The sequence below is a fragment of the Ovis canadensis genome, chromosome 6, assembly GCF_042477335.2.
Source record: "Ovis canadensis isolate MfBH-ARS-UI-01 breed Bighorn chromosome 6, ARS-UI_OviCan_v2, whole genome shotgun sequence".
Taxonomy (NCBI): Eukaryota; Metazoa; Chordata; class Mammalia; order Artiodactyla; family Bovidae; genus Ovis; species Ovis canadensis.
The window spans coordinates 28,135,511-28,162,193 of record NC_091250.1 but is presented as its reverse complement, the minus strand read 5'-3'; the positions used below and the strand labels follow the sequence as shown (position 1 = coordinate 28,162,193).

Sequence of the window (26,683 nt, the reverse complement as noted above, 5' to 3'; positions counted from 1 at the left end):
TGCCTGGAGAATCCCATGGATGGAGAAGCCTGGTAGGCTACAGTCCACAGGGTCGCAAAGAGTCGGACATGACTGAGCGACTTCACCTTCACCTTCATTGTCTGAAAGAGGAAAATGTTCTCTAAGATTGAGATGGCTGTGTTAAATGCTGCTGAGAGATTGGGTAAGGTGAAGACTAGACATTGGCCCCTCAAATTAATGACATTGGTGACTCTGGGTAACTGCTTCATGGATTCGTGAGGGAAACTGGAGTGGGCTTAAGGGGCATGAAAGAGAGAGGTGGCAGAGAGCAAGCACATGCAGGCCTTTGAAGGTACCTGGCTGGGAAGAAAAGAAACGGGGCATTAAGTAGAATGTCCAGTGCAGAGGAAATGATTTATGACAAGGTGGGGCGGGAGGAGGGGGACTTGTAGTGCTTGCCAGCAGGGGTAGGGTCAGCTGGAGGAGAAGGGTGTCAGCCTCTGCAGGGTGCATGAACTATTGATCCCCAGCAACGGGAGAGAAGGCAGGGTGCAGTGTGTAGACAGAAATGCAGAGATCATTTCTTGCTGTGGAGGCAGAATCTGGGTCCTCGGAGAATATGCCAGCTTATTTCTGAGAATCGTTTTGACAGAAAGGTAGAAGTACCGTAATTACTTCATGCTGCTGCTCAGACAGGTGGTTTATGACTGCTGATTATTCAGACCATGGACACACAGTTCAGTATGCTGATGTCCATTATCTATCTGTTCGCACTCTTATCTGACACAGACAACCATGGAAACAGTGAGATATTTGTGTAAGTCAGTAGAATTTTATTTAATGAGATCACTCATTCAAAAGGTTGTGCTTTCTGTGTTTACTCTTACATTATATATAGTTTTTATTTATACAGAGATTCAAAACTTCAGTTACTTCAGGCTAAAATTCCTTGAGAATTTTCCCAGAATATACTGATTTACTCCCTTTCATTTTCCCTACTTTCAGCTAGATGACTACGTCACTATTTCTCACTTTGCTGCTGCAAGACTTGAACATATCCTTAGCAACATCGGTAAACCAACATAAACAGGGCAGCTCATAGCAAAATAATTTATGTACACCTCTAAGTAAGGAGTAACCAGAACATTGGGAATATTAATATCAGTGATTGGAACAATTATAGCTGCTGCTACTTAATATTATCCACCAAATATTATTCTAGGTACTCTTTATCCATTATCTCTAAACCCTCACAATATCCTCATTAATTGGTATTTTTTCACTTTATAAATAGGAAAATGAAGGTTCAGAGGGAAGAGGCAACTTGCTCCGAGTGTCAAAGACAACAGAGCTGAACATTAAATCCAGGACTCTACACTGTGAGTTCCCCGTTTTTGGTTTGCCCACAGTTCAGTAGTTATTAACATCTCATATGGGTTCACAGATACAAACACACAGTTCTTGCTTATAGAGAAGACACAAATAAAGATGTATTTCCAAAACCAAGGTGCTTGGCAGGATCGGTGAACACCAACTATTATGCAAGTATTGAGAGAGAACGAGCTTACAGCATGGTCTAGGGAGGTTTGCTGGAGGGGATGTTATTCTAAATTGAATTTCAAAGAATGAGTATGAATTATGTTGAAAAAGTAGGAGAAGCATATTCTAGGTTAGAAACAAACCTTGTGTGGTAGGGCGTTTAATAAACTGAACAAAGTTCAGTAGTTATGTACACTCAGATTTAAGCTGGAGTAACAGGAGATAAGGTGCTTGCCTGAATATTGGCAATGATGATCCAGAAAAGTTACATCGTCAGATGTCAGATTTGAGTTAAAAATGGAAGTGAGCTAGCAACCATTAGGATGAGGGCAAGTTCAGAAATTTTTAGGACTCTTGTGTCAAGTGGTTTGTTCTCAGAAAAACTTTCCTAGGAGAGACCATTATTTTGTGAACACAAATAACACAGTAAATTGTCATCATCACCAAGTTCATTCTTAGAGGGAAGCTCAGTTCAGTAACTTCATCTTAATGTCACAGGTGAATTCTGTAATAATAAGACCATATAGGATGTGTGGCTGTTGGCACTAGCCAGCCTCACACATGCATAAATAGAGTAACCCTGAAGAAATAAAAGTGGACACATTGTCAGCAGAAATCACAAATTTATTAACTCTTAAATATATCAATCAGTCATTTACCATTATGGCAAGAAATATATACAGTGTCCCATGGTAAACTGCAGTGTTTCAAAATGAGAGAAGATAATAAATGTGAATTCTGTTGTGGTGGAAAGAACAAATCACAATTTCCTCACATCTTAGTGTGGAAGACAAACTTGATCTACAGTAATACTTCAACACCACATGCTAAAAGTGTAAAAAAAACCCAAAACTCTATATCTAATATTTTTCTAAAATACATGTATGCCACGTATAGCCATTTCACAAAAAGGTAAAAGAAATTAAAAAGGGAAAAATGAGGCCATTACTTTTTCACAGATCTCATTGGCAGGTTAACATGGCTCAATACATTTACTGTTTATATTTAAATATATATTGTTTTAAATTGTGTAATAATTATCAGAAAAGCTTCAATCCATCTACCATACATCCACTAGTAACAATATCTAAGGTGATTAGTAATCAACACAGAAATGTGAAATGAGAGAAAAGTGGGAGGGTTGATTTTTTTTTAAATTTTTTCGTTTTTTTTGCTTCTGCTTTAAAAATAGGCTTCTGAGGATTGTGAATTACTGCTGTTAAAATAAGCTTGATGAAGATACCATGCACTATAAAGCATTTCAGGGAGGAGAAAAAGCCCCACAGGAACTGAATGAACAAGGGAAAAATGAGAAGCACAAAGAAAACAGGGACGTTTCCCTTTTTTTTTTTTTTTTAGCAGGAAAATCCTAACTCCAAGAAAGGAAGCGTAATTTTATTCAGACACTTGAGAGTAGCTATAAAACCACGAGTTGCAGAGATCGAGTTCAAAACACTCAGAGAGGCCTGCAGTGTTCCCCATCCTCTGAAGTTCCGAAGCCTAGCAGTGATCACGCAGGAGGGGTGAGGCAGAAGAAAGTGCCTCTGCACAAAATCCAGATCCACGACCGGCTGGGCGCTGTCCTGGCAACTGCTCCACTCAGTAAGACACGCTGCAGGTACAGGAGGGTCCTACTTGCTTTCCTATATGTTTAAACAGTTCTAATACCTGCAACTTAGTTAGGATCCCTACGTCCAAATTAGAGCAGAATTACAAACCTTTGAGCTCTTCTTGACCTCATCTCTATGGGCCCTGAAGATGTTCAAAGTATGAGTCCAGCCCCCTCCAAGAGGCCTCAGTTTTTATTTTACCTTCATTATGCAAATTTCACTTTTTCACACTACTAAACAGGAAAAAAAAAGGTAAAGAATGAAAAAAAAGATACAAAAGGAAGCAAACGAAAGTGATAAAGAAATAGGATAAAAGGAAGAAAAAATTAAGCACAGGTTTGAGAAAGGAACAAGAAAATTCAATTCGGCAAATTTCACCAGAACAGTGCGCGTATACCCTAAAGTGATCAAACTTGTCAGTGATGTGAGTTTTTCCAGTTTATGTAGTTTGACCAAAAAAAACATGACTTTAGATCGTAGCAAACCCACTAATTCTCACTTCCACATTCATAAATGATTCAACTCACTTTGTTTAACAGCAACACAGCTTTCAGTGAGAAATCATCCATTGCAGCCAGGATCACACCAGGAAACTGAAGGTAATTTTTTTTTTTTTTTTTTTTTTTGCCTTTTTTTTTGTTAAGCTAAAACACATGAACAGCAAAGAGTTTTTAAAAATTTACTTTTCTCTTACAAACTCTCATTCAGAGAATGGTAATTCTGAAGTCTGTTAAGTCTTGGCATAAACAGAAATTGGATGACTAGATTGTACTCGAGAATATTGTGGAATTTTTTTTTTTTTTTTGCTCACCTCCCCCTACTGTTTGCCAACAACGATTGAAGTTTGCATGGAACATCCCCATAGTTGAAGTGTAAACAATGTATAGGAAGGAATCTATGACAAGATGATGCATCACATAGGCATTACACAGAGGACCTTCACAACTTCATGCACTCGGAAACATGCATGAAGAGGAGGGGAGGACGGCTCAGGGGTACCATCCAGGTGCCTTGAGGACAGAGAACTGCAGAAGTGGCACTGTTGATGTTTAGCTGCAAAGAGAGAGGGAGACATGAACTGTTTTATGAAGCATTATCAGATTGCTTTGCAAAAGATGAGGCGCAGTTACGATTTTTATAGCTAAGTAACAGACTGAAAATACTATGTATAAGAGATCTTTGCTTGCGGCCGTTAAGAGAGAAAATGAATGATGTTAGACAATATTGATTTCCTGCATTAATCTGTCAATTTGTTCACACAGAGCAAAGCTAAAAATACTCAGGCTGCAATCTCATGATTAAATATACAGTTTAAGCATTCATGCTTACCAGGTAAATTAATAAATGAATCGTATTATTTGGTTGAAAGAGACTAAAAGTTTAACTTCGTCTTTTAGCTTTTGTCACTATTCTTAGACTCCACTGGATGTCAACCCTAGAAGTCAATTGTACAACCTCAAGAACAGGGAATGTGGGATTATTCTTATTTAACCAGAGGTCTTCTTTCTTTAAACCAACAGCTGGGAGCACTATTTCTTCCAAACTTGGACAAAGTTCAGTGCTTTGAATGGGGAACAAATTCACAATGCTGCCACACGTATCTGAATCCTTCCAATCCAAGGTAAGAAGCCAACCTTAAACAACACAGGCATGAATTTAACTACAGTCAACTTTCAATTATCCTCTGGAATTACTCACTTTGTGAGTTCTAAATTTCAGCCTGACTTCCTCCTTGTGGTCAAATACCATTAAACTTGGCCAGGCACAGCAAATTAATGTACTTATTAACCTTAGCTAAGTGCAGAACAGGAACTGTAACCTTTTGAAAAACAGACATCAAAGGATCCTAGAGCCAGATATAAATTAGATCTGGATAATTGAGAGTTGTCTGAATTGACCCAGATAGAATTGACTTTTGATGTGAGAACTCCACAATATTTGAAATGCCATGATCTATATGCTGAAGGTAGGGTCTTTTCAGCACTTAATACCTTGAAAATAAGGGTTATGCTACACAATGTTGCCAAACGTTAGACTCAAGAGCTCATGCAGAAATGCTGTGAATTCTCAAAGACCTTTTATGGTTTTCATTGATTATAATGCAAGAAAATATCCTCAAAGAGAGGAAAAACAGCCATGCAGCTTTTCAGTCATTAGCTCCAATCACAAAGTATCACGGAGCGAGATGTTACTTACAAGACCCATATGTGAATGGTTTTCAGGCCTTAGATGTTTTGCCACAAAGAGGTGCTTCCTGAGAAGTTTTCTTTCCCATTTGGAATACAAGGTGGCCTATTAAGAGAAGCCTCACTTAAGCCACCTGGCATAAAATGAAATTTTCTCAAGTAGGCTCTATCCATAAACACTGCAGGGAATTGTAGGAAAACCTGACCTTCTAGTACTGAATGAATGTGATCCCTTCTGTAGCAGCTGGCAATTGGTACTGTACCTCTTTGGGGTAAAAAACTCAGCAATGCACAAAGATAGGCATCTTCATTATTGTTACATTTCTCCTGTCTTTTAATTATATATATATATATATATTTTTTTTTTGAGTGAATTTCAACCTATTTTTTCCTTCTTGACCCACTTTCGACAAATCCAACAGTGATGCATAATAAGGCCATTTGAAAACCACTGTGGTGGGACATTATTAAACTAAGACATCTTTATTCTCTGGAGTGTGTTGAATGGCTGTTTGTGTCGTTTTGACTACCCATCCCAAGGCATCTTTATTCTCTGGAGTGTGTTGAATGGCTGTTTGTGTCGTTTTGACTACCCATCCCAAGGCCCCCACATATGAACAGGTGAGAGAATCTGAAACGAGGTCAGCAGCTGGCTGAACTACTGCTGAGTCTGAACACGCCTTCTTGTCCTCATCTCACTATACTTATTCCACACGACCATAATCCCCCCTTCGCCACCTGCAGGTAGCCTTCTGCACCCACAGTCCTACGCCGCAGAGAGCTGATGGCTGACGCTGAGCTTTTTCCTCTGATGCTCCTTGAGCTTGGACTGTGTTCCTTTTGTTCTTTCTATTTTGCCAAATTCCACTCCTCACTTAAGACTGCTCAAATTTCTGTCTTCTCTACAAAGTATACTTCCAACTTGTTATAAGCACTTTGCTGCATAAGTTATCCATTCCCTTCTACTCTGAAGCTGATTATGAAGTTTTAGTTTTTTCCTTGGTATTGGTGATACAGCAATGTCTTTCACCTTGCGTTTTATCTGGACAAGGTAAGCACCTAGCTGATATAAATGGAAGAGCAACCATGACCTCTGAGGTACAGTGGTATAGTGAGAAAGATGCTGAAATATTAACACTTGCATTTTAAATGCTATGTTTCATGAGTTTCTAATATCTTTAATAGAGCACCAGTAGAAAAATCTATGAAATGAAACTCCTTATATGATACAGTTACCCCACAGTATCTGTGGCAGATTGGTTTCAGAGCCCCCAAGGATACCAAACTCTGCAGATGCACAGCCCCTTATATAAAATGGTGTAGAATTTCATCTAACCTGCACCCATCCTCTCATGTACTTTTTTATTTTTATTTATTTTTTTAGTTTAAACCTGATTCATTATTTTATGACCATATTGACTTCAACAGTAACAAATTTTCTTAAACATAATTATGTAGCTTCTGGAAGATGGGTTAAATGATGAAAAAAATGGGCGACCATGAACACACCCTTTAATTTCATTTCTAAACTGGTGCTTCATTCTGTAGATAATATCGTGGATGTCCTCTTTTGATAAGTATCATGGGTAATTGTCTAGACAGACGTACTGCTTCTCCCTCTAAATAACTTATCACTTTTCGAGGTCTACATTCATAAACTTCCTTTGCATTTTTGTTTAATATAGCATTAAGGAATGGAAGGCAATTAGCCATTCCTTCTATTTCCAAGTAGTTTTCAGCAATGGAAACTCCTGGTATCAATTTTATCTTGAAACCATTTGCTGTAAGACGGGGATCGGACAGGTAAATAGATCCACTGTACCTTTGGTCATCTGCTGTCATTTTATGTAAAATCTCTAAATAATGGGATCCATTAAAAAGACTCTCTGTTAATATAATTGGTTTTTCCAGTGGCTCTGCAGGAAGTTTGTGATTCTCAAGAAGTCTTTTAAATAGCAGAGCTTCTTCCACTCTATATGGATTTAACAACATTATTTCTGTTTTGGATGTAATTAGCCAAGCGTCAGGAAACTTGAGATTGTGGATCAAGCAAAATTCGTCCTTTTCTTCTAAGTCAAATTTCTTCTGTGTATCAAAATTCTTTTTTAAGTTTTCCATAGAGAAGGGAATCTGAACTATTTTAATGTTTTGGTTCTGTTTTTTTTCAATTTGGGCCTGAAAGAGCTCATCAAGTTTTGGCTGATTAGATAGTGAGGTTTTCAACTTGTGCTTCTGTGCCAAATTCCAAACACCGGTGGGTTTCATCCTTTTTTTGCCATCTTTTAATGATACTTGTGACTCTTGTTCGATGGCTCTCTTGATTTGCTTATTGTATCTTTCCAAGTCTTTAGTAGCTTTCTCTTCATATCCAGCTGAATGCAGAGTTTCAGAGAACAGCAAGTGAACTCACGTCACTCAGTCGTGTCCGACTCTTTGCGACCCCATGGACTGTAGCCTACCAGGCTCCTCTGTCCATGGGATTTTCCAGGCAATAGTCCTGGAGTGGATTGCCATTTCCTTCTCCACTCTCATGTACTTTAAATAATCTCTAGAGATTACTTGTAATCGTTAATACAATGTAAATGTTATGTAAATCATTTACCTGCAAGGTAAGTTTAAGTTCTGCTTTTTGAAACATACTGGAATTTCTCTACTACTGAAATTTTTTGATCCAAGACTGGTTGAAACTATGTGTGAGGAACCTTTGAGTAAAGAGGTTTGACTGTTTTGGCCATTTTAGAAACTTTTTCCTTCCACGTCTCCTTCCTCTGCCAATACGTGACAATGAAGTTGTATAAATTGTTTACCTATCTAAATTGACTGTATACTTTCTAGGACAAGTTTCAACCAACAAATAGCTAGTCTGATCTTTCCACAGAATTATAGACTGCTTCTTATGAAACATGGAGTCTCACCAGTGTAACTAACCACTAGCATTAAATAACAGATACCATGCTATTAACAGTGGAATGAGGAAAAGACGCTGACCATGGGCGTATTAACAAAGAAGCTGGCAGCCTGGAAATATTTACTTGATGGGTACTGTTGGCGACCCTGAGCGATGAAAGTGAACATTCTGCCACTTCCCATCCCGGCGGTGCCACACACGTGTCTCTTCCGACTGCATTGTTTTTGGCATTCCACTGCCGTCCATGTACTGGGTGAGCCTAATGTATGCTATGCAGGCAGCGTCATCGCCCACCAGGTGTACATGAGGGTTCAGGATGATGGTGTGGATGGGTTTATTGCTTTTGGACAAAGCTGAAAGAGAAGAATGTGGAAGAGAGAACTTAGTTTCTATGCAAAGTAAACCGAAACCAATAATGACTTCCCTTGGGACCAATAAATAATAGAATATCTTTCATTCATTCAACTATTCACTAATGCAAATAATTGAGTACCTGTACTGTGCAAAGTATAAAGAAAAATAGCAGAAGTAGATACAGTCATTATTTTCTTTGTGGTTGTATTGTACGCCACTCAAACTTTGGGTGAAAAAGCTGGAGAGACATAATTATTTATAATGGGAAGTGGTTAGGAACAAGCCATAAAATGAACAGAGGTGGAGAAGGGCTGGCCCAGGTGCACAGAGCAGTTTATTTTTCCAATAAAGGAACTGCTGGGACAGTTGACAGGATATCCTGTGGGCTGGTTCGTCTTTTTTTTTTTTTTTTGCCAGTTGGTAAAGTACATGGGGCAAGGGAAATACATCATGTATTAAGCATGGAGACTGCTGTCTTCTAAATAGGCTGGCCATGGTGTGAACCAGTTTCCCCATCTCATCCAGTGGCTCCTTTATTTAGTACAGTCCATTCTAGTAGTCCAATTATGGTTAGCCAGTAAAAATCCAAAATTTGGTGTTGGCCATATAGCCTGATTCTGATCCTCTAGCTCTCTCCTTTGATTTAGCAGCCCTCACTAGGCTCCAGCCTTTGTTGTTTTGACAACATCTATTTATTCTGACTGTTCAATGACTAAGAGAGATGAGGATTTAGTGCAGATATTGATTGATACTACTCTCTTTGATCACTAAAACAGGCAGAACTGTTTTACCTGTTATCCAAACATATCCTTCATTCTTAGGAATGATCTGAATTACTTACTTACTGCTACAGTCTGATAAAACACAATATCCCATTATTATGATATTTATTTATGGAGAGTAATGAAGTACAGTGTTATGTTGAGGTAGGTTACAATATTAATGGGTTCTTTTACTACAGATCAGGTGGTATCAAGCTACAGCCTACTGAAGGAAACATGACGTGCTATCAATCACAGCACGAAACAGAGAACATGAAAACATTTACTGAAGTTTCATTAAGGCTAGTTTACCACATAATTATCTTTGTTTCATTGCAAATATCTAGTGCATATAAGAAAAATTCATTGAATGTAAAAATGCATGCCAACACAAATATTCTTGTCAATGCTTATAATTATTGGATGTAAACCTGATTATCTGAATCATTACTATGATTCCTCTTTAATTCATAAAAATTTCATTGCAAAAGGTAAATTTACTCCCTGCATCATGCAAACACCTTATACCTAATGTCTTTAGGAGCAGGATAAGAGGAACTTCTCTTTTATACTTTTTTTGGTGACCTTGAGGATTTCTGCAGGAGTTTCTTCTATCACTTTCTCTGAAATGTGGCTATTTTATCTGATACCATTAAAATTCTTGTAATCTGAACAAATATTTACCTCATTACTCATCTTAATACACATTTTTACCTTGGCAATGAGCACTGATTATTATTCTTGAAATCACTATGGCAAATATTCTGGCATGCTGTAGTTTCTCTTATTTTTTCATATAAACAATGTTTTGAAAACCTAAAATAACTAAATACTTTTTGGTAACTTATTTCACAGCTTACATATTTACTGGGACTTCTATGGGATGCATTTAATCACCATCACTTTTTATATAAAATTAGGTATTTTTGAAAACATACCAAAGCTTACGGCTATTGTGTTTTTTGATTTCAAATTACAAAATTATGATGTAGGATGACTAAAGTAAGAATGCTCATTGCAGGAAAGAGCCAAAGAATCTAGAAATTCTGGAGAAATTCAGAGAAGCATGGAAAAGGCATGATATTAAAGTAAATGTACCATTTTCAAAGTAGAATCGATGAAAGTCCATCCCTTCCACTAAATTACCCAAAGCTTCGGGTTCAAAAGCAGTAAGGCCTGGGTCACAGATTTTTCTGTAGGAAAAAAAATAAAATGAGTTAATGTATTTTGTTGTTTCATACATATCCATTTCTAATTTATCAAACAGTCACTGAAGGAAGGAGTCTTTAAAAACACTACAAACATAAAATTTCTATCACAGGCCTTCCCAAGGTGGGTTGAAGAGAAAACCCTAAAAAGGAATTTTGCAGTGACTTCAGATAAGGGCAAGATAATACAACCATTTCCAGCAGCTGATGATCTACAATGCTTTAGGAGTTTCCTTTGAAACATTTCTAATTTTTAATTTGCAAGGGGAGTTCTCTAGGCCTTCCCCAGTTTTTATAATTCCCTAGTTTTCTAGTTGTTATAAGTTTATTTTTGAAATGCTCTCCAAGTCTGAGTCAATCTCTAAGTCCTATAAAATAAACTTTGCCTTGGAAATGAAATATTTTTGGAATAATCTGATGCTATCTACATTCATGTCAGTCATTTAGACTGATGTGAAGGTTAGGTGTCACATCTTACATTTTCTGGCAATGTCCTCAAGACTTAAACTTTAAATACAAGCTTAATTAACTTTTATAATTGAGAGATTCAGGTGCACATTAGTTTACTTTTTAATCCTAGAATTATGATTCAAGAAAAAAAGATAACATTTTAATGGTATATTCAGGGAAAGCCAATGGGCTTTCTTGAAAAAATTCAACAAAGAATTTGTGAAATACCTACTATGTAGCAAATATTCTTTGAAACAAACACAACAATTAATACTGGAATGGAAATAAACACAAAGTGCCCAAAACCCAGATTATATGTGAGAAAGGAAAGATGTAAGAGAGAACATTTGAGTTGTACTTTCTAGAGTAAGAGTTTTCCAAGTACGTGGAGGGGTAGGCGTCTCAGAGAAGGCACCTAAAATCTGGATTTGAAGAATTTAGTAGTTCACAAACTTAGATAAAAAGAATGCATACTGAAGGATTTGGGACCGTTAATTTAGTGAGGCTTCATCTAATTCCCTACAGAAATTCCCCATGTGGGAGATGAAAAGTTAAAACGTTTTTAACAAGAATACAAGTTTTTAAAAGATCATTATGGTTCTTAAAAGTACAGTTCATAGAATTTTGGAACTGATTTTTTTAAAGAATACTTTTAAAGTAGAAAATACTCTTTAAAATATCAAAGTGGTTTATTCATTGTGGTAAAGAAAGCCTCAGGTGCAGATAGGGTGGGAGTGGGTAGAGATTCTGAACTTTAAACACCTCAGACTTCCTGGTGGGCAGGTATTAAACTCAAAGTTAAATATCTGTAATCTCTAAGAAGCAAAATGGCAAGAACAGTGTTCCCATGGTAACGGGACTTGTTTTCTGCCAGGGGCTATTATATTCTCTATAAATACACTTTTGGCTGTCAACATTAGTGAATCAAAATTTTTACTACTTTCTATCAGCACCAAAATCATCTGAGGATCACTGTACTATGATGGATCTTTTTACCCAACCACTGAGTCAACATAGTTGAAAACCTGTTAATGTGTTCTTTCTCTCTGTTTCTATGGAAGTAAGTAATCTATGTATCTCTCTCTTCTATCGCAGGCTTTGGATTAATAAAAGTCACAAACTGCTCCTTGACCCATGGGGGCGCATGCTCCAAACAGGTGTTCTAAAGACCAGCTGACAGCTTTACCAATACATCCTACCATCCCCAAATGGAAGGTGCTCTGGGTTAACCACTGGACCTGAGTATACAAAATCAAGCCAGAAGGTAGGAAAAGGAATTAGTGAGCTGAGGAACTGAATTATTTAAAACACCCTATTTAAAAGTGTCTGAGAATATAGCAAGTGCTCTATTTCGCCATTTTGGCCTGGCCGACAAACTCCACCATTCCACAGGGGAAAGCTATTGCCATATTTTTTTTTAAGTGTATTATGTTTGATGAATCATATGGGTCTAACAAACAAAGTTATATCAACCAAAAGAATAAAAGAGAGCTAGTCCTATGGTGCAGGATTGTAAACAACTCTTTTAACAACTATTCAATGGTTTAATTTTCTAACAACAAACAATATTTTAAAAACTCCATTTCTTACTATTTATTTCATTCTAAATATACTCTTATTAGGTCATGTTAAAGAACTGATACACACACACACAAATATATATGTATATGCTCGTGTTTTCACACACATTAAATTTATAAGAGGGAGTCCTGGGATTAATTTAGTTCTTATATTCAGTTACTGTCTTCCATACTTTATATTTGGTTATTTATTTGTAGCTGATAAAAAATATCTTATTATATAAAACTTGGAAAGAAGCAAAAAAAAAAAAATACCGTACAGTTTCATCTCCCAGAGGCAGTATCTTTTGTTCACAATTTTTGTCCCTGTTTAAAATTCAAAATCCATGCCCCTGTTAAATTTTTATAACTAGAAATACAGGGTTAAAGTAGTAACCTGGACCTTTATAAAATTTCTGGTATACAATAACTAATTGTGACCCAAGCCCCAGCCGCTGCCACCACCATGGAAGTGTCCCCATTATACCTGTCAGGCAGTGGGGAAAGCCCCTGGTGTCCTGGCCTCTGTGATCAGCGAGGGTTTTGTCCCTGCTCATCTGACGGGCAGAGAACCTCCTACGTTTAGTTTTGCACTTGATTAGTGGGCATCAGTATGGTCTCATTTAGTTTGTCATTTATATTTCCTCTTTTGCTAATGGTCAGCTCAGGTCCTTTACCTATTTCTCCATTTTCCAATCTTATCGTTTCAATATATATTAATTTTAGGTACATTTTACAAATATTTTGTTAGTTTTATTTTGGCTTTAAAAAATTAAAATAGGTAAGTTCTCTTCTCTAGGTAGCCCAATCATTTTACTTTCTCATTTCTATGAGTCCCCTGCTTTTGAACTTACACCTTTCCAACCAGAGAGCAATCTCATTTTTTTTTTAACATTTAACCCTTTCATTCAAGAGGACCTATAGTATGGTATAAAGGGAAAGTTGAGAACTGATTTTTATCTCCCCTCAAATAGCTAACTTATAGACCCACATTCTTTGCACGATAATCCTCCATGCCCTATTTATTTGAAAGTTTTATTTTTATTTGCTCAAAGTGACTTCCTCTAATACCTATAGTATACTTTAAATTTAACATTAAAACCCTTTCTTCAAAGAACATTTTATTTAAGAGACAAACTCCTAAAAGAGATGAAGATAAAGTTCAGCTGTATTGGATGTTGCCTCCTGATCTCTCTCTGTCCCATCACTTCTGCAAAAGGTGAGGAAAAACACACCTAAACCCAGATGCACTTTTTCTGTGCTTTCCTGTTTCTTGTGTTTTTAACCTCATGGACTGCTCTGCTTGGAAAGCCTTCTCCCAGTTTCCTGTCAGAAGTCTAATCTTCTCTCTGCAATTTAAAATACACTTGTTTCTCTCCTAGGGCACTTAAGTCATTTATACCTTGAAATGAAGCTACTGTATCAAACCTGGGTTGAATATACATGAGTTCAGGTACACTGAAGAATACATTCATATAGAGAACACTTTAGTCATATGCATGAAAGCAAAACAAATGTGCCTCTACTCACGTGTAAGCTTCAAAGTCCCCATTGTTGATAGCTTCAATCAGTTGTTCAGTGACTTTGATAATCTCTTGCTTTCGTGCTAAAGGCAAAGAGAAAGAGTTGGGTGAGAATAAAGGGTAGAAGCCTTATAAGATTATTCTAATGATACTGCTATTTTCCTCAAACAGGGTACTACCCATTCAAGACAGCCCTCTCAGAATCGTGGTGTTTTCCCCTCTACAGTCTCGCTGCCCAGAGCTCCCAGATCAATGTTAGGTCCTTGTTCTGAGAGCCTGGCAGAAACAGCAGGAAACTGTTCTCAGGCCCTGCTTCAGACCTGCAGAGGCACAGCCTAACTTTAACAGGACCCCTGAAGAAGCAGGTTCACGTTGGGCAAGCACCACTACATCCCCTTTGTAAAAAAAATGACATTCACCTGGAAGGTCAAGGCTGTATTTTTTTTACAAATTAGTTTTTATTATCTTTATCTCAACATGATTGAGTTTATGAACATTTTTCTCTTGCCATTAACAACTGTGTTATTTAAAAGACAGTCTTAAAGTATTACATTACTAATATGTCTTTCTTCATAGTACTGCTGAAATGCATTGAGACATTTAACTTATATAAAATTATTATTTTACTGTTTAGCTCAACTAACTCTATGAAAGGGGACGCTAACACTGTAATTGCTAGCATATGTAGATAAATGGCCTTCTGTAAACTGTAAATTGGAAAAACAATGTATGAATTAATGCTATGGATGGAGCCAGAAGCCTTCCTGTATAGCTGTCAACACTGACATCAAACATGATTTGCTTCTATTCCTAGCCCACAACTGGTAAAATTGTTAAAATAGTTGACTTGGCTCAAATTCCACCTATTTCATCTGCCTCAAGTGTTCTTTTCCTTTTTGGAAAGCCTACTTTGTATTATTTGGCAATTAAGGATATACAATATACCATGACAATTTCTTTAGTTAAATTATTGTTGTAAATTGTTACTAAACCTGGTTGACTCTCTAATGTCTTCCTAGTTAGATTAAAAGCTCCCTGTGGGCAAAGAACATGTTATTTCTTTGTATCCTCTAAAAAGCTTTATCCAATGTCTTTAATAAAAGAGATACTCAATAACTTTGTGAATTTGGTCAACTGATGTTGAAAACCTTCTCCTGATTTCAGAACATTATTCTTTTACTAATGAAATAAAAGCATGAAATATTTTAAAAATTAAATTTCATTGAATTTTGTTTTAAGAACATTGTGGTACTTCCTTAAATCACTGGAAATAAACAGGGTAATCACAAAAAGTTATTTCCAATCTATTTTTTTTTTTGGCTTGAAAAATACTCATTCATTAACAATTTTGTATGCCCGAAGTTAGGCACAATACACCTGGTCCCTCTTTTCAAGTTATCACAAGGCTGAAATCAAATTATACTGAGGTAATAAGGCTGCTGTTCATCATAGAAAAAACTGAAGTCTGGTTTTAGTTCTTATTGATTAAAGGCAACCAGTTTGCATTTTTAATGAATCTGATCTTTTTAAAATACATTCTTAACCACAAATTTAAATGTTTATACTTACTTTCAAAACTCCAGGTTATCTAGGTTTAAATATCCCTTATTTAAAATAAATGTTCTGTAAAACCTAACTTGACTTCATTGAGACTATATGAGACTACCTTATAAAATATGGTTTGTTGATAAAATGGTTACTAACAATGTCAAGGTTGATAGTATAAAAAATAATAACCATATAGGGTAGATTCCATACTCAGTTATTTCATTTATATTGAAAAAAAATAACAGAGTTTCTTAGTTCCTATACACACTTAAAACATTTCTTGCCCGTGCTCTTTTGATGAATGAATAGCTATAATATACCAAATATGAAAACATACTGACAGAGATAGTGTCAGGGAATAATTCTATAACACGGATGGTGCCAGAGGCACATTTTAGCTTAAATTTATTTAGGCAATAAGTGATTCATCTGTCTCTGGCCTCAACAGTGTGAACATCTGGCAAAAAGGCATGACAGCTGACCCGATTCCAGAATATACAGGACACTGGTGTGGGGGAGCTCAGAAAATGAAATTAGGAAAATGTGACTATGAAAACTTGCTCCTTGTATTAAATCCTCATTTAAAACTAATAGATTCCCTAAGACACTGAGTGGCTAATCGGTAAAAACTATAGTTTAGAAAACAATGTCAGTTTTTTAGAACAAAAAGAAAAGGAAAAAATGGACGTAAGATTACTGCCCTTTGAAGAGCTTCATTAGGCCAAGTTAGTTTACAAAGTGTGCGAAGTTCAGAGTCACTCTCTGAAAGTCTCTGGACTCCTTCACAAGCATAGTATGGTATGAGAAACATGGGGTAACATGGCCTTGACTCACTCTGAACTCCTGTGCAAATACTCACTAGTTCTTCAACAGCTGGCATCCCTACAACTGGCTTAATCTTCATCCTGCATAATTACAGTGACACAAATTGCCTTCTTAGTTCTTATGTTCAGAAACAGTGGTGCTGGGGCTGGCAGGACGGCAGATGGGAGGCGGCCAGGATGCCTCTGCGCTGCATCACCATAAAAACGACGTGAGGCTCTTGGCTTGGGAGGGGCCTGGAACTCAGGAATCTCTAGAGTGCTTACTCCCCCGGAGCAAAGGCGAGTGAGTCAGGGCAGCACATGACAGCTGACTCTTGAAAGGAAAGCAGGAGGCTGGGGATGAATCGTTTGTATATAGCAGTCTGTTGTGGTTGGAATGGTTGCCACAGTGACTTAGAGGAAGCTGAAGGGTTTGGTACTAGCCAGGTGTCCTCTCCTCCACAGTGAGGCTGAGGGATGCTCGCTGGGTGAAGTGCCTCAGTGCCTCCGTTCTGTGGGGAGGGCCATTCTCCTCTAGCCCTCCCACTCCCTGAGAGTAAGCAATGGCCACTACGGAAGTCCAAGTGGGGAGATCCGGGATGTGGCACTAACTACTCTAAAGGTGAGGGAAGAATGTACCAGTAAGGTGTTCCCTGAATACCCGAGGCTTCTACCTTGTGGCTAAGCATTTAATCACAGAGAACTGATTACTGAATAGTTTTATTGATAGAATTGAGGTGCTCAAGCCTATACCCACAGGTCCTAAAGAAGACTTCCAGGTTCCTAAGGGAAAGGCAGGAGAGAAAAGCAAATGGGAGAAATATTCCAGATCCTGAGTACACTCACATCCCATGCAATTCTGCAAAAGAATTGCAAGTAGCGTCATGTTCCAATTCATATTTTTTGGCTCTTTATTGTTCTAAAGAAGCCTGGAAGAGTAAGATAAGAGTGTGAATGGTCCAAGTATTAAAAAAAAAAAAAAAGAAAAGAAAAGAAAACAAAACAAACATCCCTGGGAACTGAGAGTGATTATATGGTAAAATAACTGATAGTTTCAACATTTCTCAAGCAGTATGAGATCTGAGCATGGCAGTTCCCTGAGATACGCAGACAGATGTTACCCCTCTTGTTAACAAAGAATTTGAGAGTACAGGTACTGCCCAAAGCCACAGAGTTTGCTGACTACTCCAGTACACCATCTTGAAATACTCTTTTTTCACTTTTCCCATCTTTTCTTATCAACCATCTGCTCACAGCATCTCACTCACATTTGCCACATGGACTTTAAATGTTTCAATTCCTTTTAAAAGCCACAGTCTGAGGCCCTCTTACCGTACACTGTTATCCCTACAGTTCTGTCTATACCTGTACTTTAAATCACTGAGTATCCCATGACTCCCAGGTCGTTACTTCTAGACTGTTCCTCTAGGTCTGTATGTCAGCGCCTACTTTGGAATCTCCATTTGGGTATCTCAGATGCATCTTGAACCCAACACACCCTAAACTGAGCATATGAATTTCTGTCACCACAAACCTATTTGCTCTTCCAGGGACCTCATCCTGGTGAATGGCAACATCATCCATTTACACAAGCCAGAAAGAAACCTGAGAATCATTTTTTATTCCCTCATCCCACCTCTCCCAATCCAGTAGTTCAAGCCATAGTGAGTTTTCCTTTTAAAGGCCTTACACATTAATCCACTTCTTTTCTCCTCATCACTCTGGTGCAACCAACCATCATTTCTTATCCAGAATAAATGACTAAAGAGGGACTATAAAACCTTGTAAAATCGAAACCAGGGAAGCCCATGTGCATATATGTGTGTGTATAGATATTCACACACAATGTATACAAGCATACAGTGGAATACTACTCAGCCACAAAAAGGACACAATCATGCCATCCGCAGCAACATGGATGGGCCTGGAGATTATCACACAAAGTGAAGTCAGAGTATGATGTCATTTATATGTGGAATCTAAAATACGACACAAACTTACCTAAGACACAGAAACAGACCCACAGACACAGGGAAAAGACCTGTGGTTGCCAAGGGGTGCAGGAGGGATGGATTAGGAGTCTGGGATTAACAGATGCAAGCTATTATATAGAGAATGGATAAACAACAAGGTCCTACTGTATAACACAGGGAACTTATATTCAACATCCTCTGATAAACTATATGGAAAGGTACAGGAAAAAGAATGTATATGCATTATAACTGAATCACTTTGGTGTACAACAGAAATTAACACAACATTGTAAATCAACTATAATAAATTGAACAAATATTTGTTCTGTTTAACTACTACGTCTACATTCACAGAGTTACTGGGTACTTGCCTGCCAGAGACTTAAAGGACACAGGGATTGAGTGACTTGTTGAAGTCATCCAATCAGTTCAAAAGCTGTGCCAGGACTGGAACTTTATTTGGCTGAGGTGCTGTCTGCTGTTTAATTCACTAATCTATGTTCCTTTGCAGCCCACAGTGCCTAATTCAATATGTTGAAGTCAAAAACTTAAATGAACCACCTAAATGCCTCTGCACTTTCTCTGGCAAGGTGACTGACAACTTAATTACTGGGCCAGAGTTGTAGTTAATTATTACACCAATTCAAAAAAATTGGATCTCCCATGGTTTATCTTTTTCCATGCTGCCATTAACAAAAATAATGATTTGGAATAGTTATTATCTTAGGCAAATATACAAATTAGTTTCATTCTCATGCTCTTGGTAGTTTTATCAAAAAAGGTACCTGTCAACTTACCTATGTTTGGAGTTTCCTGTGGAATTAACAGCTTGTTTCTTAGTCACTGTTTTTATTTCACTAGTTTCATAGATTATTAACAGTTGGGAGAGTAATTTCCATTATTTTGGCTTTTAAAATCAAAGTCAAGGATTCTGGAGTTGATTGGTTTAATAATTTATAATATTTTATTCAAATATAACAGCTGGAAATTACCAAATTTCTATTCAAGATTGCTTTCAAGTAGCTCACTTACCCAAAAATCACCTGTTCAATAACATCAATATTTTAGCCTTTTAATTGCTGGAGATCCTCAAGATTTAAAAGATAAAATAAATTATTCAAATCATCTATGTACTTTGCTCTATAAAAATCTACTCTTAGTTTCAAAGTATAAATTGTTAATTGGGGAAGAAGTACCATTAGTCCTGTTACACTGCGATGGCCTGATAATAAATGATTAGCAAATATTTAAAAACAGAAATGTATGGCACCGAAATCATTTGGTGTAAGTGAAAGTGTGTTTAGATTTTTTTAAAAAGGTTTGTGATAATATCTTTGGGTTACAAAATATGGCTGTGTCATTCCTAAGATGAGTCTGAATCTGAAGATGAAAAAAAATTACTATTTACTACTTTTTAAAAAGGATTGAAGTATTTGTAAAGTATTTATGAGGATTTTCATTAAAAATGGCTTACATACACGTTTCAGAGTCTAAAGAAGCTGTATGAGACCAAATAGAATGTCTGCTGATATGAAAAAACTCAGTGTATCCACACTTAAGTAACTGGGTAACAGTTCTGCCAGAAGCTAGAAATAGGACAACATTATGAATACCACTGGGTACTTTAAATATTAAGATGTTTTATTAATAAGATTGGTGTCACACCACTTCCAGTTAAGAGTTGACTGGTTCAAAGATTCATGTCAACTGCTTAGATTGAAGAGTAAAATTGTACTCTTTAAGTATCAGGCTTATGTACTTGCATAACAAGAGAAATACTAAGCATTCTCTAGAGGTATTTCTTTCCTCCACTGCAGAACTAAATAAGGTGACAGTCAAAACTACTGTCTCAAAAGAAAAAATCAGATTTATAAAAGTGACAATGAGAGGATTTTTAAATATGTGGAAAGTTCTTTTTAGCCTTTTTTTTTTTTTGGTGGTGGTGTGTTGTCATGAAGGAAATACAGCTTTCCCTAAATCTTGGAACTATAACGATTCCAACTAACCCCTCCAATCAATTTTACATGATATTAGCCAAAACAGGTCAAAAGTTAAGGTCAACATGCTCTGTCCTTCAGTATGAATATGCAGCAGTGTCAAATACTGAGAAGGGTTAAAATTCTGTGCAGCCATGAGGATAGGTGTATTTTTCAATGATTTCTACTGCTGTTGCTTAGCTTATAATTAATTTATCTTCTTTTAAATAACTTATTCTTTTATAAAAAGTATAAAATTAGTTCACACAAACACTGAGTTCAGTGAAAAAGAATTCACTATATTCTTAGACAAGTTTATTTATAACTACACCTTCCTGAATAATTTAATTGGTAGATTCTTGAGTGCTTCCAGGCATCAGGAATGCAGGAGGAATGCAAGACACAATCCTCTGTGTTAGACAACCATCTTCTTTTTCCATTTTGCAAAAGACAAAAACCAACCAAACAAAAAGATCCATCAAAATTAATTGAAGTGTGGTTACCTTTGGATTTTTTTGAGAAAGAACTAAGCTAGTAAAGAATCCACCTGCAATGCGAGAGACCTGGGTTTGATCACTGGCTTGGGAAGATCTGGAGGAGGGAATGGCAGCCCACTCCAGTATTCTTGCCTGGAGAATCCCATGGATGCAGGAGCCTGGCGGACTACAGTCCATGGGGTTGCAAAGAGTTGGACACGATTGAAGTGACTTAGCACACGGCACAGCACAGGCTAACTATAGTTATAAAAATATGTTACTCTGTGACATTTATTGAGTTCCATATGATATTTTTTAAAGGTCTGTTCCCTGTATTTCCAGGTTCACACAAGTTCCTAATCATACTTCAGCACTGCTCGCACCAGCGTGCCTCAATGAAGTTGAAACTAAGCAGTGTTCTCAATCACCACTGTGCAGATAACACAGATACTTTAAGAACAGCATTGTACTTTCTTGTGTGAAATAATATTCATCTCATTTTGACCCATTTCCCTTGACAAGACTGACAAGATAACTCAGCAGATTTTACTACCACCCAAGAAAACTCAGCAGCATCTGCTGTCATTGTAATCCCACACTTTCTTGCTAAAAATTTCTCATCTTCAGCAGCTTTCGTTGCAAAGTCTATCATTATCCAATTCATGCTTCCTGAAGCAATGAATGGGAATTGCAAGGGCAGATCATGTCTAGTGTGGTGGAAAGACAAGAGGCCAATTCACAAAACATGTCATAGAACCCAGTCCCACCCATACATTTTTAAAAGACCTACAGCATCTACAATCAACAGTAAATTATCAACAGTAAATTTCAACTAATGAAAAAAGTTTATGCAACAAATAACATATTTAAACAATTTTTTTTCAATTTGGAAAATTATGGGAAAATAAAAGACTCTCAATGTGTCAATTGTGTTAAAAACATGAGTTTGTCAATGACATTGTAGATCCAAAGACCAGGGCCCAATGTAATATATGTGCCTACATGCTTTAACTGATGATCTGAAAATTGTATAGCCTTCTGAGATGCCGCACCATAGACTGAAAAGGCACAGCAGTAGTCAGTCTGGATAAACTTATAATGGCTTACCACAACTTGCAAGATAAACTTAGGTTTGGGAGAAAATAAATTCCCATTTTCACCACATACACAAACACATACACACACATTCACAAAATGATGTGAGTTCCTGTAATTCTTCTGAAGTCCCCGGGCATTTGACAGACAGCAGTGATAAGACTCTGAGGACCAAGAGTCATGTCCATGGTTGGTTGCTACATTTTTTCAAAACTTGATTTGGGAGGGTGAAAACAGCCTTTCAGACCAGAAGTTCTTAAATGAGTCCTCATGGCTAATGGTTTTTTACTAAAGTGATACCTCATACTGGACTATGTTACCAGTTTAGCTCTGAGATACTCTGCTCAAAATTCAGCTTAGAGAATTCATTACAAATATGTGGACCCAAAATGTTGCCTGTCATTTCAGTAAAGTACTGTTGAGTAACTGTTGTTGCCATCAAGCCATCAGCCACTGCAGCCACCCCTCATGATGTCCCCTGAGGGGAACGCAGGATGGAAAACACCAGAACACTGACCCTAGATAATGACGATGCATATCAAAAGGGGAATTTCACCAAGTTCAGACTCCTGCATCTTCCCACACAGAGAAAAGCACTAAAATCATTAACTTCAGATGTCTGGGTTTTTGTATGATTAGTAGTAATCTTTTGATATTCCACCCCATTTGATTTACTTTTCCAGCAAAAACTCACTACCCTTCCTCCTTGCTTTCTTTTTGAGAGCAGTTCCTCAGCACTGTCTGAGAGGTTGCCTCCCAGGCTGCAGTCCTCAGTAAGGTCCTCAAGCAAAACATTAACTCTCAGCTTTTAAGTTATACATTATTTATCTAGTCAACAAGTACTTATTGGAATATCATGGTCAAATTTTATGGGACCAGTAAAATTATTGTTTTAATCAATGTGAGTACAGTAAGAATTAAATTTATGATTCATATATCTCTGAACTAACAACACATGCCTGTTTTATTTAATATAAATGATGGTAAGAAGAATTGATGCTTTTGAACTATGGTGTTGGAGAAGACTCTTGAGAGTCCCTTGGACTGCAAGGAGATCCAACCAGTCCATTCTGAAGGAGATCAGCCCTGGGATTTCTTTGGAAGGAATGATGCTAAAGCTGAAACTCCAGTACTTTGGCCACCTCATGCAAAGAGTTGACTCATTGGAAAAGACTCTGATGCTGGGAGGGATTGGGGGCAGGAGGAGAAGGGGACGACTGAGGATGAGATGGCTGGATGGCATCACTGACTTGATGGATGTGAGCCTGAGTGAACTCCGGGAGTTGGTGATGGACAGGGAGGCCTGGCGTGCTGTGATTCATGCGGTCACAAAGAGTCGGACCAACTGAGCGACTGAACTGAAGATGTAATTTATAGTAAATACATATTTGTGAATATGAAATACTGTTTTTTCTTTATTTGTTGGATTAAAAAAAGAACATTCATCAAAGACACCATTTAGGTTATTTGATGAATAAGTAACAGTCCACAAATATAAACCTGGAAATTCCAGGGGGAGAGACCACTGGGAATGCCTATAAAGGTTATCTTTAGCACTTGCATAGACAGATTATATACAACATGTCACAAACCATCAAAGAGGAAATTCTTCAATAGTTCACAGCATGCTCATATTAGAAAATTCAAGTTGTACTAGAATTTTAGACTCTAAGGACCTTAATACTCAGATACAGGGTCTTGAATATTTATCCCAAACAAATGTTTTATTTGTTTTATCCTCCATAACAAAAAGCACATTTCATCTTTATTAACTATTCATATATTTAAATAGCATTAATAAAGACAGTATGATATTGGCACAAAAACAGAAATGTAGACCATTGGACCAGGATATAAAGCTCAGAGATAAATTCAGGCACCTATGGCCACCTAATCTATGACAAAGGAGGCAAGCACATACAATGGAGAAAAGACAGCCTCTTTAATAAGTGGTGCTAGGGAAACCGAACAGTGATATGTAAAAGAATGAAATTAGAACACTCCCTAATAGCATACACAAAAATAAATTCAAAATGTATTAAGGAAGTGAATGTAAGGCCAGACATTATAAAATTCTTAGAGGAAAACATAGGCAGAACATTCTTTGACATAAATCACAGCAGGATCTCTTTTGACCCACTTCCTAGAGTAATGAAAATAAAAATAAAAACTAACAGCAAGACCTAATAAAACTTAAAAGCTTTTGCACAGCAAAGGAAACCATAAACAAGATAAAAAGATAACCTCAGAACGGGAGATAATATTTGCAAATAAAGCAACTGACAAAGGACTAATCTCCAAAATATACAAATGGGTCATGCAGCTCAATAAAACAAACAAACAAACAAACCCAATCAAAAAATAGATAGAAGACCTAAGGAGACATTTCTCCAAAGAAGACATAAAGACAGCCAACAAACACATGACAAGATGTCTAAAGATCACTAATTATTAGAGAAATGCTAATCAAAACTACCATAAAGTATCACCCTCACCCCTCAGAATGGCCACCATTAAAAAAATCTACAAACAATAAATGCTGGAGAGGGTATGGGGAAAAGGGAACCCTCCTGCACTGGTGGTGGGAATGTAAATTGATAGTCACTATGGAGAACAGTATGGAGGTTCCTGAAAAACTAAAAGTAGAATTACCATATGACCCAGCAACCACACTACTGGCATATACCCAAAGAAAACCATAATTCAAAAAGACACATGAAACCCAATGTTCACTGCAGCACTATTTACAATAGCCAGGACATGGAAGCAACCTAAATGTCCATCAGCAGAAGAATGAATAAAGATGTCATACATATACACAACGGAATATTACTCAGCCATAAAAAGGAACAAACATTTGCCGAAAGGTACATGGATGTAGAGACAGTCATAGAGTGAAGTGAGTCAGAAAAAGAAAAACAAGTATTGTTTATTGTAACGCATCTATGTGGCTAAGGTCCATGGGGCTGCAAGGAGACATAACTGAGGGACTAAGCACAGTGAAATCTAGAAACATGGCATAGATGATCTTATTTGCAAAACAAATAGAGACATAGACACAGAGAACAAATGTATGGATACCAAGGGGGAAGTGAGGAGTGGGACGAACTGGGAGATTGGGGTTGACATATAGGCACAATTAATACTATGTGTAAAATAGATAACTAAAGAGAATCCACTGTACAGCTCAGGGAACTCTATTCAGAGCGCTGTGGTGACCTACATGGGAAGGAAAGCCAAAAAAAAGGGGGATATATACATGTGCTGTACAGTAGGAACTAATAGAACATTGTAAAGAAATGACACTCCATCCACAAAATCAACTAAAAATTAGCATTAGTAAGTTCCAACTTAGTCTCTTTTATTTTTTTAACTTATAAAGGTTATGAATGAAGAGCTTCTATTTCTTGAAGAGAGATTTAAAAACACAGTCTCATATGCTCACACTGTTACTACACTGGTCACAAAACCTCTAAAAAAATTATAGGAGTCTCTTTAAAGTAAGCTATCTTTTCTGTCATTGAAGACTGTTAATCTTTTTAGAGGTAATTCTTAAGCAATATCTTTACATTTTTTCACCTTAACTCTATATAATACAATATTTGGTTAGAATACTGTAATTCTTAGTAAAGTAGGCTAACTGGAGAGTAAAAATACTCTACTCAAAATAGCTATCACCACAGCAAGTTATTTTCCCCAGCTGAAAACATTTTCAAGTTCAAACTGAAAACAAATGACATTTTGGAGCAGAATTTCTTTCTTTCAAAATCTGAAAACACATAGTGATGATGGGTTTTTGTCTATTACTCAAACTTGCCCATAAATCTAAAATTCTCTGCTAACATTTGCCATCTGTGTTTTGCTTCAGATATAGTGTAAATAACCACATGTAGTGATGTTAACAAAGACCCCAACAATCCTGTAATGAATTATTTCAAGAACCAACAGATAACAGATCTTCTACACGTAAGCTGTTAACTTCTGTCATGATGGTTTGCGTCTCTCTGAGGAATCAATGACTTGGGTAATCAGTCTCTAAGAGGGATATTTTATGTTATAGTTCTCGAGAGAGTTTGCTTGAGAAGTAATTTGGCATAGGCAGGCTCCTTTTAAAATGTATTTTACTTTTGTCAAAAACAATCAGTCTACATACTTATCTTTTATTCTCATCAGGGATAATCAAGACATACTCAGAATAAGCCAATTTTTCAAAACACCTGAAAACGTTCAGGGATAAAATAATCAGTTTAAATGAGGGAAGACGGAGTCATTACTTAAAATATCCTGTTTAATTAAAAACAGAATATGTCTCTCAAAACTTTTAAGAGTTTAAAACAAATTTAACAATCTAAAAACCTCATAATTAATTCATTAACTTGTTAAGTGCCTACTATATGGTATCATCGAGGGAAAAAATGGTGAATTAAATAATCTGTGTAAAATTCATGACAAGTTAATACTGTTACCTTCATAAAAGCTTTTTAAAAATATTGGCTTTTGTTTCAACCCAAAAGTGACTTTATTTTCTATACTTGGGGAGCTTCTATGTTTGCTTATATATATAGACTGGCTGGATTCTATATTGTGGGTCTTAAAATTTACAGATGTTTACCCACTTATGAAAATAAATGGCTTACAATATAGAAACACTGAAACTACAATAAAAAACACAGATCCCTTTAGATTTACAGACACTTTTAATAGTGAACTTCTGTGTTTATTTCATGTATTCACAGGAAAGAATGGCCAGAAA

At 36.8% G+C, this 26,683-nt stretch overlaps 1 protein-coding gene and 1 pseudogene across 29 annotated transcripts in view; both read right to left on the bottom strand.

The window, feature by feature from the left end:
* Positions 1–2,106: 2,106 nt before the first annotated feature.
* CAMK2D (calcium/calmodulin dependent protein kinase II delta) overlaps positions 2,107–26,683 on the bottom strand; it is a 320,633-nt gene continuing 296,056 nt past the window's right edge. For 10 of the 29 annotated variants that reach the window (XM_069593410.1, XM_069593412.1, XM_069593418.1 and 7 more), the window contains 5 exons: positions 14,067–14,142; positions 10,418–10,512; positions 8,329–8,557; positions 5,307–5,402; positions 2,107–4,163 (listed from right to left, as the gene is read on the bottom strand). In XM_069593410.1, the coding sequence (XP_069449511.1) occupies positions 5,336–5,402; positions 8,329–8,557; positions 10,418–10,512; positions 14,067–14,142 (467 nt within the window). In that variant the 3' untranslated portion in view covers positions 2,107–4,163; positions 5,307–5,335. Of the gene's footprint in view, positions 4,164–5,306; positions 5,403–8,284; positions 8,558–10,417; positions 10,513–14,066; positions 14,143–26,683 lie in introns of all 29 variants that reach the window. The other 19 variants (XM_069593426.1, XM_069593413.1, XM_069593420.1 and 16 more) reach the window with 2 other exon arrangements.
* Positions 6,732–7,696, bottom strand: LOC138442819 (PMS1 protein homolog 1 pseudogene; annotated as a pseudogene).